Genomic DNA, 15,493 nt, shown 5'->3' on the forward strand with positions numbered 1-15,493 from the left:
CCAGAGGGTCAAAATCAGTGGCACAGGGTCTGGTTGCAGGCCTGTCCCTAGTGGTGCCTCCCAAGGTTCAATGCTTAACCGTTCAACTTGTTCATCCATGACTTGGATGAAGGGGCAGATGCCTCCTCAGCAGGTTCACCAAGGACACAGAGTTGGTAGGAATGGCCAACATACCCAGGCGTGCTCTGCAGCCCTTCAGAAGGACCTTGACAGGATGGAGAGATGGGCAGAGAAGAACCGTCTGAAATTCAGCAAAGGCAAATGCCAGGTCCTGCACCTGGGGAGGAACAAGCCCAGGCACCAGCACAGGCTGGGGCTGACCTGCTGGGGGGCAGCTCTGCAGCGAAGGACCTGCGGGTCCTGGTGGACACCAAGCTGTCCATGAGCCAGCAGAGTGTCCTGGTGGCCAAGGAGGCCAATGGTATCCTGGGGGCATTAGGAATGGCATTGCCAGCAGGTCATGGAAGGCGATCCTGCCCCTGTACTCAGCCCTGGTGAGGCCTCACCTGGAGAGCTGTGTCCAGTTCTGGGCTCCTCAGGACAAGAGAGACATGGAACTCCTGAGCGGGTCCAGTGGAGGCTACAAAGGTGATGAGGGGTCTGGAGCATCTCTTATGAGGACAGGCTGAGGGAGCTGGGCCTGTTCAGCCTCAAAGAGATACAACTGAGAGGGGACCTCATCAACGTCCATCAGTACCTGAAGGGAAATTGCCAAGATGGACCAGGCTCTCCTCAGTGGTGCTGAGCAACAGAAACAGAACAAGAGGCAATGGGCAGAAACTGATGCACAGGAAGTTCCACCTGAACACCAGGAAGAACTTTACTGTGCAGGTGACCGTGCACTGGAACAGACTGACCAGAGAGGTTGTGGAATCTTCCTCACTGAAAATATTCAAGCACCATTTGGACACAATCCTGTGCCATGGGCTCTAGGATGATCCTGCTTGAGTAGGAAGGTCAGACAAGATGACCCACTGTGGCTCCTTCCAACCTGACTCATTCTGTGATTTTGTGATCTCAATCAGTAGAAAAACAAACTTACTCTGTTAGATTGTTGACTTTTCAAATGGCTAATTAGAAAAATATTTTAATTGTGCAGACATTACATATATTCAGTTGCTATTAGCCATCAACATAAAATCCTTCTCAGTCACAAATCAGTATCTTGTGTGTTGTGTCAATCTTCTCATCCATCATATGGGATTTTATTAAAGCTATTAGTATACAATAATCTTTAATATTAAGGAAACACCTTTTTTGTGAATATAATACCTCATTCTTCAGCAGTGGCTAACAAACTATCTTCTACACTTATTCTGGACCTCCACGCTGTAAAAGAAAAGCATACAGTTAAATATATTCCACTAATGGAATGTAAAACTGAGATCAAATTCTCTTTTGCACTGTTAAGGACTAAGAGACATAGTTCTAGTTTTAATTTCTGATTTAAATATTGACTTTTTTATCTATATAAGAACAGGCACAGAGTGTCAAATACCAGCATCTACCAGTAACGGCTACATTTTTTAAGGGAGAATACAAAAAAATCAACACATGCAACCTACAGTTACAGCTGCTTCCATGTCTCTTTCTCTGAAGAAACCTGACTCTTAACCTTAAAAATGTCCGACAAACACAATGACAGGAAACACAAGTTTTAAAGTTACTTTTACTGCCCACATCCCAAAGTGCAAAGTAAAAACAAAGCCAGAGTCATTACAATCTTTATGAGAAATCAGAAAGGTATTCAGTTCATTATTTTCCCAACGAAATTATTTTACAACTTACCTCACTGTTAAGCAAACTTATGCAAAAAGTGAAGAAGTGTATTACTATGGGAAATAACTGATTTTGTTTCTACTATATAGATGCAGCATACTTACATACATGAAGGAAAAATTATTTCCTCTACTAACATGGTTATGCTATACATATCCTTACTGTTTAACAAAGCTTTGCAAGCATATTTTCATTTCAAACTCAAAATCACCTCACGGATTCCTTGCATTTTGTGCATTCTCCCTTGTGAATCATCAGTTTTTACAACTGAGAATTGTTACAGAACAGAAGCAGGTTTTTCTTGCTTTTCATGTACAGTGTTGTATTTGCAAGTACTGAAGAAAATACTTATATCAAATTTAATAAAATGTTTCCACTACTAGAAATACAAGAGTTAATTTATTAATAAATAACTTACAAAACTAATTTGAGCAATATTTTGGACTTCAATCACCTGGTAATAACCTTTCCTGGTCTAAGAACAGACTTTCATGCTCCTGTCCAGCACAGTCAAATTACACATTAAACAGCTGTTATAAAACAGATAGTGGTGGCAATTAATGCAGGCTGTGACTATCACCAGCTTACCTGCACATCTGTTCTAAGTCCAAATCTCTCTACTCTGTGGTACCACAAGCTGCTAACCAGTGAGAGTTAGGCTACCTTCTGTATTAAGAACTGGTACCTTGGGTATTGCATATGAAAACCATGAAAGCCCAGGGCACACACTTAAAAAGAATTACTATGTAATACCGTACAAGAAGGTGTAGAAATAAGCTAAAGAAGAAAACTTACTTGAATGTATTCAATCTCTTCATCTGACATTTGTCTCCTCCTGTATTTCTGAGGTAAGGTTCTTGTTAATTCAGAAGTGTCTGGTGTGCCTTGTACTCTACTAACGGGTGATACATTTTGAAAGGCCGGTGATACGCCTCCTACAGATTCCATTGCTTTTGAAGCATGGAGAGATGGCACACTTGCTTGTAGAGATTCCTGTACTGAAAACCAGATTTCAAAACCATTTACAGAAATATTAATAGACTGTAAAATTAATAAACAGCCAATAAAACTTACCATTGCTTAAAAATCTTATTAGTTATAACAAGTACCTAAAAGAGTTAAGTCTACTTTTCATAACCTGCTTTTTTTGTTGTTAAATGTATCAAGTGCAGAATCTAAAAATTCTGACAGTAGTTTGAATGGCAGAAACACTGATGTGGAAACAGAAGATGTATCAGCATATACCCTAACAATGGCTCTTTCACTGGGAAGCTGTACTTGGAGAAAAAGCATAAAGTTATGTAAATGTTTGTGTGTGGGCAATTATGTAGAAAACTAACTGAGATGATGCTTTTTGTTTACTGCAACTGTAAAGAGAGACAAATGAAAAAGATCTAGAGGCTTACAGAAGGATAAAGGTCACAATCACAACAGACCACAACATGCAATGCAGTGCTGTACCCATTTTTAATACTACAAAATGGCATCCTATCACATTTTGTTAATGATAATGCAGAATGACCAACAAGTATCAGGCATCAACAGCCAATGTTAATGAAACGCAGAGACTGAGGAGTGCATGAAGTTCCTCACAGGTGAGGATCAGGAGCTAAGCTTCAGGAATTCACATTAGAGAAGTTGCCTTGATTGTGCAGATAGAAGAGATGACAAAAAGGCAGTGTTGTCACAGTCAGCATTCCGAACCTTAGGTCTGTCCCACCAGGGTGGATTTTACAGTGGAAATATGCAATTACCCCACTGGGCAGGACAAAGACCACAGCAATATGTTCATTTTAGCACTCAGTCCTCTATATATTTAAGGGTGAAACACCTGACAAAGCAGAATGCTTCACAGAAGTCCCTCCCAGTGCTCCAGAAAAATGAGCAAGACAAGTGGAACATCTAACAGCTGGACAGAGGCTCTATACACCCATAAAATAAGCAGCATGAAGACTGCATGTACCAAAGCATGTGAGCAGCTAAACCACCACCGTTTTGCCTTCCTTTGTCCTTCCTGGCTCCAACAAAACCAATGACCACAAAGGAGAGGAGGGACTTTTAGCCTTAATGAGTCTGAGGCAGTTGCAGGATTGGGACACCAAACAGCTGCAGCATTGTGACCAAGCCACCATTGAGAGGCATATTCAGAAGCTGTCAGTCATAAGACTGGGTCTGGAAGTCCCAAGGTGGTTCAGAAATGATGGAAGATTCCAAACAGAGCAAGGCAGAAGTGAGCTCATCAGAAGCAGCATATTCTGAACAGGGGAAAAAGTATTTTTGTTCCAAGAAATAACACACCTTACATATGAAAAAAAAAGCAGTTTCTCAAAGTTTGTTTCATCTACCACAAAAAAGTACGGAGATTTGTTAAGGATTTTCCTCTGCTATTTTCCTCTATGTGTTAGTCTGAAGTGTAGTTGGAGTAGACTCATTAGCTAATTAAAACCATCAGAAGTACAGTAATCAGAAGTTTTACTGCTGCTGCTTTAGTTCTGATACAGTCTCTACTACATCTCTCCCTTCACTGTTTGAGACCATGATGTTGCAGTAGTAAAAGGCCCAGTAGAATCTGGCTGGCCTTTCACATTCCTAGTTGCTCTGAGGAGCCAGTTAGCTCTATGGAAGTAACAATCTGGTACAGTTAAATGCAGTTTTTGCTACAGCATTCAAGCAAGACAGAGTAGGTTGCAGCTTACTAACGAGATGACAGATCCTGATTAAGGTAGAAAAGTCTAACATACTTAAAAGATACAGTCACAAAAATCTTCTGACACAGAGATAAACAAGAGGCAAGAAATAGATTGTCAAGCTTATGAGAAAGTAGTTCACTGGCATGAGAGGTGATTCAGCAATTGGCTGAACTGTGCAAAATGTACAGGATTTTGACAGAAAGTTATTGCAGAAAATAGTTCCTGAAGAGTTCACAGGTAAGTCAGAAGAGGGATTTATGTGCATTGTAGAGGCTTTCGAATGTTAAACTAAACTTAAAGTTAATTGCAAGCTTGATAATACTGTGGCAAATAACATGCCACAGTATAATTTCTAAAGAAGTAAGAATAACAGAGCTTTTAAAGACAATTCCTACTTTTCTTTCAGATGCTTTTTGATGCAAAAGGACTTCTAAACCAACATATTGCTAATATAAATCTGTGGTTTAAATATAATAGTATTGGGAATACCATAAATACTAGTGTAGTTATAAAAGTTAACGTAAAAGATTGCAATGATTTTTTTTTCCTCTGCATTAATTAGTAATACAAGAAAATACTTCTTAAAATGTACAGAGGGCTGTCTCTCCCAGCTATAATAATGTTTTGAAAATACAGCAGAAAATACATGACATGCTTCAACTAAGAAAAAATGAGGAAAATGCAACATAATTTATGCAAATATCATTGAATACCTAAAGGTGCTTCAAACTGACTTGGGCACATTCATTTCAGTAAATATTAGTATTTGGGAAAATGTGGCTTTATATAAAAGTAGAAAAACAACACTGGAAATCTTTGTGAACCTTTCTTGAGCAAAAATTAAACATGTGCATGCATTATGTGTCTCCACACAGTTGTACAGAAAAGAAGTTGTACACAAAGTCTAACAGTTGCTGGTAAACTAAATCAAGCATGTTTCAAAAACCCTGTTCCAACTCAGTTCAGCTGTATAGCTGAAATAGAGAAATTAGGTGCTGGTTCTTCAGTAAAACAGTCCATGTAAAGAAATGTGGTACAAGCTGTATCCATACACAAAATACTTACTTTTAGGTCTGGGACCACTTTTTCTGTCTGGGAATTTAATTAATGGAGTATGTGGCTTGACTACCTAGAACGAGACCAGTTAGCAAGAGAAACAGACACAGGTTACCTTGAAATAATAAAATGGAATGTACAATGTATCAAACAACTGCTGCTCTCTGCACCACTACTCTGATACACTTACTACTTCTTGAAGTTCTAAGTTTACCCCAAGAAGAATTTTACTTTAAGAAGCAGGCCTGCACCCTGATGTCCAGAGCAGGGACAGGCTTTGTCTTCCTTTTCTCATCAGTGTGTATGTGCAGTAACAGCCACTGCCATTGCATGAATGCAGTCACAATACAATCTGCTCTGGTGAGAACCCACCCAGAGTGCTGTGTCCGGCTCTGGGGTCCCCAAAGCAAAAAAACCATGGACGTACTAGCGTGAGTCCAGAGCAGGGCCATAAAGATGATCAGAGGGCTGAAGCACTACTCCTGTCAGGACAGGCTGAAAGAGCTGGGATTGCTCAACCTGACGAAGGCTCTGAGGACACCTTACAACCCAAAGAGGGCAGGTTTGGATTAGAAAGATTACGAAGATTAGGAAGAAAATCTTTACTTTGAGAGCGGTGAAGCATTGGCACAGGTTGTCTAGAGAATCTGTGGCTGCCCCATTTCTGGAAGTGTCTAAGGCCAGGTTGGAGGGGGCTTTGAGCAACCTGGTACAGTGAAGGTGCTCCTGCCCACGGCAGGGGCGGTTGTAACGAGGTGACCTTTAAGGCCCCTTCCAATCCAAACCACCCCATAGTTCCACAGCGCTTTAGCACACGGAATCGCGAGCTGTGCTCTGCCTGTACAAAGCACTTTCACCCTGGAGAGACACAGTTTAGGAAGGAGCTGCCAGCCAGCTCCGCACCCCCTGCTATCACAGCACCAGGCAGCTGCGACACCGCGCGCGCGCCACTGCGCGGCTCTCCCCAAGGACACCGGCCGCCCCGGGGGCGTGTCCCCAAGCCGCGGCCGCCTCAGGCCTGCTGCTCGACGGCGACAGCAGGACAAGCGAGCCCCGCCGCCCGAGTCAGAGCCCCGGCTGCCTCAGACACCGCTGTCCCGGGGCCGCCCTTACCTGCACCGCCCTGGTGGCAGCCGCCATCTTGCTGCCCATGGTGATGAGCCTGAGTGGCACCTCCGGGCCCCGCCCACAGAGAGCGAGGCCCCGCCCATAGCCACGAGCGCCCGCCGTGGCGGGGGACCCGGAACTCTGGCCCGGCCCGCCAAAAAACCGCTTTACCGTAAGTTTAAAAAAGCCTCCAAACCAAATAAAACATTTTTAGGAAAATCAACGCTTTATTCTTATTATTAGATCAAGGAACTCACTTTAAAAAAATAGCTTGGGATCACTTGCCAAGTTAAAAGTGAAGATGCACACCAAGATAAAAAAGGACACTACACATTCCTGGAACATAGTGATTTCTACCACCCCGACTCAATTTCCTTCAAACACCAAACATCACCAGTTAAAAAAAGCGCAAATGCTAGTAAAGACATGTAAGCAAAATACTGCTTGCTGCACAGTCAACAGTACGAAGTTGCATCTGCAGACAAGAGTCGCTGCTAACAAGAGCATAAAATTTCTGCTGTTTGAAATAATACATAATGTCTTAACAACAGAAATAATCCCAACTCCAGACTTGCTAAATATTTTCCAGCTTGAGCTTTCCACTGGGACAGAGCAAGGTCATGCATCCGCCCTAAGCTCTATGGCCTGCTGGTCACCAGGAAAGGGGTACAGCAGAGCCTCAGTTTTAAGTCCACTTCTACATAAAACCTTGAAACTTCCTTGCGTTACTGTTGCCTTTCAGAGGAAAATGAGTGCTTGAGACAGGACAGTTTGAGAAGTGAGTCTTCAGGTAGTTTCATCTTATCAGCTGCACGACCATTGTTTACAATTTCAAAGCACTGCTTGGCACACTCTGATTCTCCAGACAGAACAACATCTTTTCAGAAATTCTTGAAGTGTATCTTTGAGAAATGTATAACCTATCAAGTTTAGTGAAAATGCATAAGATGTATAAAATAAACACCACATCTTCTGTCTCAGGAGACATTTTTCTCAAGCTGTAGAACAATTGTCTTTAAAGATGGATCTTCTGCCCAGTTAACTCCACTTCCAATTATGATACTCTATAAATGAGAAAGATTTACAGGTTAAAACAAGCCCTTAAAAAGGACAATTCCTAGTAAAATATCTCAAAGAAAGTCTGCTTTTTAATTATTAGTTTGAAAGCCCTTGAAATTCACAAATGTTTGAAGTAGGCAGGACAGGGGGAAAAAGGAGAAGAGGAAGTACTGGTTTGGATCCTATCGTTGACACACAGGCAAAAAAAACCCCAAATCTATGCTTTTTGATTTCCTAGAGGGGCCTGCATACTACCCCTATTTTAAATGCAGAAACCTAGAGAATGTTTTTAACAATGCGAAATAAAGTTTGCCTCAAATACAAAATAACACAGTTAACATTCTCACCCTGCCATTCTGGATTGAAAACGGGAATTTAAATTTAACCAAAAAGGATCTTCTCTACTAAGGGCTCAGAAAATTTCAGGAATACAAAACCAGGAGATTGTTTTAGACCCTATTCTAAAGCCCAGTAAAACGTTAGATTTCTCGTTCTCAATTTGAGCTGTAACAATGTAATCAATGCAAACCAGTAGCAGCCACAGCCACAGGATGCAATGCAAAAAGACAGAATACTCTTTCTGTCCTTGACATTCTTATGCAGCCTGAGACCCTTCCACCTTAACCCAAAACCATGAGGTTTTCTTCCTCACTTTGCATGACTTCACACTCCAGGTGACCTGCCAGTCAACTGGCTGCATGTACAGATTAGTTGGCAGCCCTTGACACATGGATAACCAAAAGGGCAAAGGCTACACTGCTGAAAGGATCTGGAGACTGGCTGTGGCTGCAGGCCAGGGCTTTCACAGGGCTGCAGGGGATGACACAGAGAAGGCATGTGGTCAGAAGGGGCAGATAGAGGGTCACTGGTAACATGGGATTAACACCTACTTATTTTTTCTAACCATGAGATGGGGGAACTGATTTGGTAGGGCGCAGAGGCAATGAAGAGTAGAAGGAAATACAGCCATTGCTGTGACAGACGTTCAAAAAAGTTCATTATCTTTGCACCTTCAAGGAAACAAAGACAGATTGATAGACTGTCTCTAAACCCTGCAAAAAAATTAATGCAAAGATGCTCGTGACAATTTCAGGCTTTTAGCGTTTGAAGCAATAGAAGTCTTCCTTCCATACACAGTTTTTCCATTACCACTGTTAAAGGTTTTAGAAAACAGTTTTCGAAACACAAAAGTTACACAGTTTGTGTAAGTTACATTTGCCATACAGTATGTTATCTTGAGTGTAATGAAAAATTGTAAACTTGGTTCTAAAAGCCATAAAACATTACCTGGAACACGTTTTGAATTACTGTAGTTGTCTGTCTTTCTTGTTCTAATTTATCAAGCAACTTCTGTTTTGCAGTGGCATTCACAGCTGCTTGTTTCTCCCTTTCCCTTTTCATCATGTTCTGAATTTGCCGTAGTTTCTGTCCTATATCTTTTTTTAGTGCTGTTACATTATTAGGAAAATGAAGCATTAAGAAGTAGTTAGGTGAACAGTAGAACTGAAGATATTCTTTTTTCCTCACAGCCACCTAAAGCACTTCCACTGCAAAAACCTTAACTTTACCCTCCACTCCTTCCCTCCAATATACCTCAAGATATTAATTTCATGAAAGAGGCAACACATGAAACACATGAAAGTGGCTACCTGGTATCAAACTACAACAATTGGCTCCCTGGCCAACAGCAAAACAGGAAGTACATTGTATGCTGTCTGCATTTCCCTCAGACAGGGACCATTAATTTGCACATCAGTCCTATACCCTTTCAAGTGTCTTCAAGTGCCACAACTTGTATAGGTCTTTTGTATACCTTTTTAAGACCCTTACTCCTTTTTCAGATTTCATTGAAACCAAATTCCAAAGTCATACAACAAGCATATGGACATGACCAGTGAATTTTACTATTTTTATAGGAAACCAGGCTAAAAACTAGACTGATTAAAAGTGTTTAGGGACAGTTCATATGTTGAAAGAATGCTGGCAGAGCACTCCTTCCTTTATTTGCAAAGATATGAAGTACGTTCATTTTTCCCATGTGAACAGTTATTTCATTGTGTTTGTTCATTACTGTCAACATATACACAACTCCCTATGCATGAATCAAACAACAGCTGTTAAAATTGGTGACAAACTTGGTCATGAAAGAAAGAACACATTTACCTTATGAAGTCTGAGTATTGACTTCACTCCTAAATTTGACCCACTCTAACAAGACTACTGAATACCAATATATATACACTTTGTAAGTAAATCCCCTCCCTATCCTGCAAACACCTCATAAATGTGCAGTATGACAAAAAAGTATCTTTTAGGTGCTATAGGGCTAATTTAAATGACTAACATGTGTTACTTTCTGGGGAGCTTATATTAAATAATAAAATGCTGTCACATTGTTTTTGAGTGTTGTCTTGCATTTCTCATTCTAATGTGTCAGTCTCATGTCCAAACAGGGAACATACCAGCTCATCTCTACAGTACTTCCTACTCTTTTAACAAGTTTTATAACAGTGTTGAGAGTTTTGTTACTTCCCATGTAAATTAATATTGCTACAAGAACAACTTCAAAATATGAACTATATGAACTCTACATTAAAATACAAACCAAAGTCAATACAGATAACACACTTACAGAGTCTTTTCCTTTTAATGTCAATCAACTGCTGTTCCTTCGAGTGTGCTCGCTGAAAGGGAAAAAGAAAGTATTTTCCAGACTCTTGTCTCCAAAAATATTGAAAGATGCTAATTCAAATCCACAAAAGCGCAATCCACAGCTAAGGGCAACTCTAAAACATACTTACTTACACGCTCACTTTAAGTAATCCTCTCAATAATTTTGAGATTATTGGTGAGTAGGAACTTCACCCTTATCACCACATATTTAGCTTCAAAGGACTTGTGCAGTCCTGTTGCTTTCAAAGTGCCCATGCTGAGGTTGGTTGACCTGCACAACAGCAACAGAAGCTGCAACGGCCACTCACCTGCTGATATTCAATTATTGCCTGGCTGAGCGATATTATGTGTTTCATTGTTTCCAGGATCAGACTAAAGAAGGAAACAGTTGCATACCGTAAGACCACTGATATAAGTCAATATCATAAATGTTTTATTCAACTTTATTTGATTTAAACAAAGAATTTCTCCTTTATTGTAACAGAAAAATAATATTACATGTCTGCACACTTTTTACAGTTAATATACTAAGTATCATTGAAGAGGCCAAAGAGCTCCCTTACTTTTCTCTCGGTTTCCCTAAGATTTCATTTAAGGCTGTCCAACATTTTCAATCACAGAGTTTGGAAGGCATCAAGAAAGTCTAGCTATTTGGAAATGGCTACGAATTTAAGCTCCTAAATCATGGAGATGCAATCCCTTAGCTGTATTTCTGATAGAAATGAAATTTCTCATATTACATTTCATATGCATCCACCTGCTAATATTAGGTAGGAAGTGGAAAGCTACTTTTAAATATGTTTAAGCTTCCAGTTCTTTTTCAAAGACGTTTTGCTCCTACATGGTTAATTAATAAAGGCAGCAAAGCAGAGGCAAGGCCCTGTTACAAGCCTGTAATCTGCTCAGCTATTATAAATGCAGGTAATTCAGGCACTAAAGACAAAAAGCTCTCTTGGCTACAAGCAGTTCTCACTAGTGAATCAAGAGTTATGATCTCTGTCATCAAAGGTGGGTAAATTCAGAGCCCGTCTGTAAATCTAGAGTGGGTGTATGAGGTCTGATCATGCTGATTCTAGCCAAAAGGTAGACAGTGTATCATTTTGTCAGGTCTAGAAAAAGGAAGCTTGCTTTCGTAAGAGGTAAAATGAAACAATCTAGAAATGTGTCACAATAAACTGTGCAAAGTCCGTTCCTTTCTAGCCATCTGACCCCCAAGAACACCTTACCGTGACTCCTCATCATCTTGATTCACTTTGTTTCTCAGGATATCCATAATCTGGATCCTGCATAGTGTAAGAAGGAACATAAGACTGATGAGAACTCATAGCAAACAGAAAGAAGCAGATTTAAATAAGTAATAGAAAAAGATAATTTCCAGAATTCCACTTTTGTCCACTTTCACATTGAAATTCTATAAACACAATATTCAGCACCTTTTAAATAACACACTTCTTTAAAAATGGGCCTTAACTCTCAGGACAAGAAAGAAGTATCAATGATTATTTGTGAGACTGACAACTCCTTTTCCTCTTGACCAACATATTTGGACACCATTAATCCCAGAGTCTGCAGAAAGGAAGATGGGCAAAAGTGTGAATTCAAATAAACAGCCATGCAACATGGGATGCCTAACATTATCAACTTTCACCTTTTCATATGCATTTGGAAAATACTGCCAAGAAATATGCTTTCTGATCTGTACAGTCACACTTTCATAACTGTGAAGTAACTTTAGGGTTCACACATTTCAACTGGTAAGTTTTTAGTTTTGGTGGGGGGTTTTTTGTTTTGTTTTCTACAGCATATCCATCTGCATTCCTATGGGGTTCAATGGTACTTAAAATCTAAGCTCCCATATCACTTAAAAATCCCATTTTAATTAGACCTATGTATATATGCATCTATACACACAGAGAGGAAATCTCCAAATAAAGGGTGAAGAAAATTCTACCTTTTCAAGGCCAATGCCTTGTTCTGGAAAGAGACTTTTACTTCCTCTGTCTCTCTTTGCAAATCTTGTGAGGCACTGAAAGACAAAAAGCAGTAAGACAGACAACCTGAGTGTGAAGATAACGAAGTTTAAAAGCAGTGTCACATTTTAACTTGCTTTCTACATATCTAATGTAAGAATTTTTCATGTAAGCCACAAATTATTAGGGTCAGGAGTAATTTACTATGTGAAACTATATTAGTGAATTCTAGCCATCACATAAAGGACTGCAAATTTAAAAGCCATCTCGGATACAGAAATACATTAGGAAAATGAATAAAGCATTTTTCCCCCACATTTTCTCTCAGTTTCCATTATTTTCACCAAACTTCTCCAAAGTACTGGTTGTTAATCCAGCAATTCACTAAGAAGGAATACCTACAAGAGAATTTTGAAGTTATCCAGTGACATACCTCTGGATGTATTTTTCTTCAATTACATGATCAGGGAAATTTTCTTGACCTGCAAAAGAGAACATCATTTTAAAAAGCACAGCAGAGACTTTTAAAGACAATCTACAGAGCATAAAGGATCAGCATTTTTTGTGTGAACAGATTATTTCTTACTTCTACCTCCAAGCTTTATTATCTCTTTTACTGTTAATGAGACTACACTATCAATCTGTATCAGAGAAATAATTAAGCTTTAAAATATTTTAATTCAGCACTTTTCAGATGAGCTGGAGCTGGTTCATGACATTGCTCTATACATGCCAATGGATGGTTCAGTGGAAGAGCATGTACCCAGCTGCACCCTGGCTGTATCAGAACTGTGGCCAGCAGGTTGAGGGAGGTGATTCTGCCCCTCTACTCTGCTCTTGGCAGACCCCACCTGCTGTGCTGCATTCAGGCCTGGGATTCCTGACGTAAGAAGCACATGGATCTGTTAGAGCAGGTCCAGAGGAGGTCAGTGAAGATGATCAGAGGGCTGCAGCACCTCTCCTTTGAGGAAAGGCTGAGAGAGTGGCTGTTCAGCTTGGAGAAGGTTGCATGGTGATGTTACTGAGTCATTTCTGTGAATGGAGCTTATGAGAGAGCTGGAGAAGAACTTTTTGCCAGGGCATGTAGTGACAGGACAAGGGGAAATGGCTTTAAATTGAAAGAGGGTAGGCTTAGATTAGATATACTGTGGGGTGGTGAGGCATGGTGAGGCACTGGCAGAGACTGCCCAGAGAAGCTGTGGATGCCTCATCCCTGGAAGTGTTCAAGATCAGGTTGTCAGGTTGGTAGTGGAAGGTGTCCCTGAGCGTGGTGGGGGGTTTGGAACCAGATATCTTTAACGTCCTTTTCAACCCAAATAATCTAGTGATTCTTCAGGTAATGGAAACACCTTAAATCAGTATTGCTGCCAAACACTTTGGCAGACTTTTGGCAAGACTTCAGCCCCAGTGACCAGACTTCTGAAAACCATCACTATGTGTCAGAGGAGTCTTAAGCTCAAACCCAGAAAAGAAGAGAAAGGGCAGTGGGCAACAACTATATGGCATCTTCATTAACATTCAAATACGTTTCAAAAGCTGCCTAGAAAACGTGGTAAAACGTACAGCCAAGAAAAACATTTTATTATCGTAAGAAGCACTTTTGATAAATAATTAAAGACTTTATATATATATATATATATATGCCACGTCGCATTCTTTGTTAGTGCAAGATCCCACTGCGAGAAGGGATGTACTTACCGCCAAGAATGGCAGTGCTGTACTCCATGAGCTGCTCCTTCATTTGGTCCCTCAGGCTGCGGCGGGAGTAAAGAGACAACGGTCAGCGGCTGCGCATCCCTGCATTCCACCCCTGGGCTGCTCCTCCCTGTCCCGTCCCGTCGGCACTAACCGGACCAGAGTGAGAACACTCACGTCGCCGCCGTCCCGGGGCCGCGCCGGGGCCGAAGCCAGCTCCAGCTCCCGAGTCAGCGCCGAGGCCAGGGCCGACTCCATTTCCCCGGCCAGCGCCGGGGCCCGGTCCAGCTCCTCAGTCACTGCCGCCATCGCCGCGCCTTCAAACCGCGCGGCTCCCGGCTGCCCGCGCGCCCCGCGCCTGCGCAGAGCAGCGGCGGGGGAGGGCCGCGCCCCCGGCCCGGCCTGCGGGAGGTGCAGGGGCGCTGGCTCAGTGCACGCAAGGGGAAAAACCGGAGTGGGCGGGCACTAGGTAAAGCGCAATAATCCTTCCCTCTGACCTAGTGTTCGTGCGGAGATAGAAGCAATAGGCCTTGCAGCTGGAATGTGGCTTATCGCTGTTGGTCACATGATCTTTGCCGGGCAGCGGTGCAGCTTTAGCTGAGTCTCGGCTGCACTGGAGAGGGGGAGCTGGGCTGCTCTGCCTGCCCACAGCAGGAAGGGAGGGTTCCGTGGGTGGAACAGGGCCCATCGGCACTGCAGGGGCTCGCGACCCCTATGTCAGGGCACCAGAGGAAGGCATGGCCGCAGCAGCAGCCGAGCACTGGGCTGGGAAAGGGGTGCACAGCACAAGGAGGCCGCAGACGGTACCTGTCAGGGTTCTGTCTGGGGCTCCGGGGCTGGCGGAGGCACATTTTCCTTTGCGGAAAACCTCAGCAGCCTCCTTAGCGACCATCCTCTCCGGGACGGGGGCGTACTTGACACTCGGCTGCCCTTGGTCCCCCTCCAACGTCAACTTCTTGGCGACTGGCCGCACTTTCGGCTCAGCCACGCAGTTACTGATGTCCCCCAGGGCGGTACGGGGGCGCAGCCCCATCGCGGGGGCGGCCGCCGTCCCATTCTCGGGGATGGGCGGCGCGCTCCTCTTGTCTGAGGGATCGGCTGCGCAGCGAGACTGCAGGGGAGGGCGAGAGAAGGGCGGTCAGGGGACGGCGCGTGTGGGTGTGAGCTGCACCGCCGCGTCCCCGGGCCGCGGGAACGGGAGAATAGGGGCAGCGCTGCAGGCAGCGACGGCGGGCTGGAGGAGCGGAGCCGGGGCAAGACCGCACGGCTCCGTACGTGCAGAGCTGAGGAGCTTCCCGAGCGCTCCCCTTCGCACCGAAGAGGGCTGAAGGGGAGGAGAGCGAGGGAACCAATAGGTTGTCCCAGAAGAAAGTGAAACAGGGACACACCCACCACCCTCCCCGCCAAGCCAAAACCGGGCTGCCCGCGGCTGTACTCCGCACTGCCCGCCAAGCTGCATGGAGG

General features: G+C 42.9%; 2 protein-coding genes across 3 annotated transcripts; both read right to left on the minus strand.

Moving 5' to 3' along the window:
- Nucleotides 1–1,051: 1,051 nt before the first annotated feature.
- Nucleotides 1,052–6,708, minus strand: MRPS36 (mitochondrial ribosomal protein S36). Its single transcript, XM_010395366.3, has 4 exons — nt 6,639–6,708; nt 5,535–5,598; nt 2,575–2,777; nt 1,052–1,329 (listed from the first exon to the last, which is right to left on the minus strand). Exons 1-4 carry the CDS (start codon nt 6,675–6,677, stop codon nt 1,312–1,314), a joined length of 324 nt encoding a protein of 107 aa, XP_010393668.2. The 5' UTR covers nt 6,678–6,708; the 3' UTR covers nt 1,052–1,311.
- A 127-nt stretch (nt 6,709–6,835) lies between these two features.
- On the minus strand, nt 6,836–15,169 carry CENPH (centromere protein H). 2 transcript variants are annotated; one of them, XM_039567061.1, is made up of 9 exons: nt 14,837–15,169; nt 14,033–14,088; nt 12,768–12,816; nt 12,316–12,390; nt 11,591–11,647; nt 10,673–10,736; nt 10,324–10,375; nt 8,979–9,139; nt 6,836–7,696 (listed from the first exon to the last, which is right to left on the minus strand). In XM_039567061.1, exons 1-9 carry the CDS (start codon nt 14,878–14,880, stop codon nt 7,610–7,612), a joined length of 645 nt encoding a protein of 214 aa, XP_039422995.1. In that variant the 5' UTR covers nt 14,881–15,169; the 3' UTR covers nt 6,836–7,609. The 2 variants fall into 2 exon arrangements, with proteins under 2 accessions (XP_039422995.1, XP_010393667.2); XM_010395365.4 differs by lacking the exon at nt 14,837–15,169 and adding an exon at nt 14,184–14,389.
- Between the last annotated feature and the right edge of the window lie 324 nt (nt 15,170–15,493).

Source organism: Corvus cornix, chromosome Z (assembly GCF_000738735.6).
Source record: "Corvus cornix cornix isolate S_Up_H32 chromosome Z, ASM73873v5, whole genome shotgun sequence".
Classification (NCBI taxonomy): Eukaryota; Metazoa; Chordata; class Aves; order Passeriformes; family Corvidae; genus Corvus; species Corvus cornix.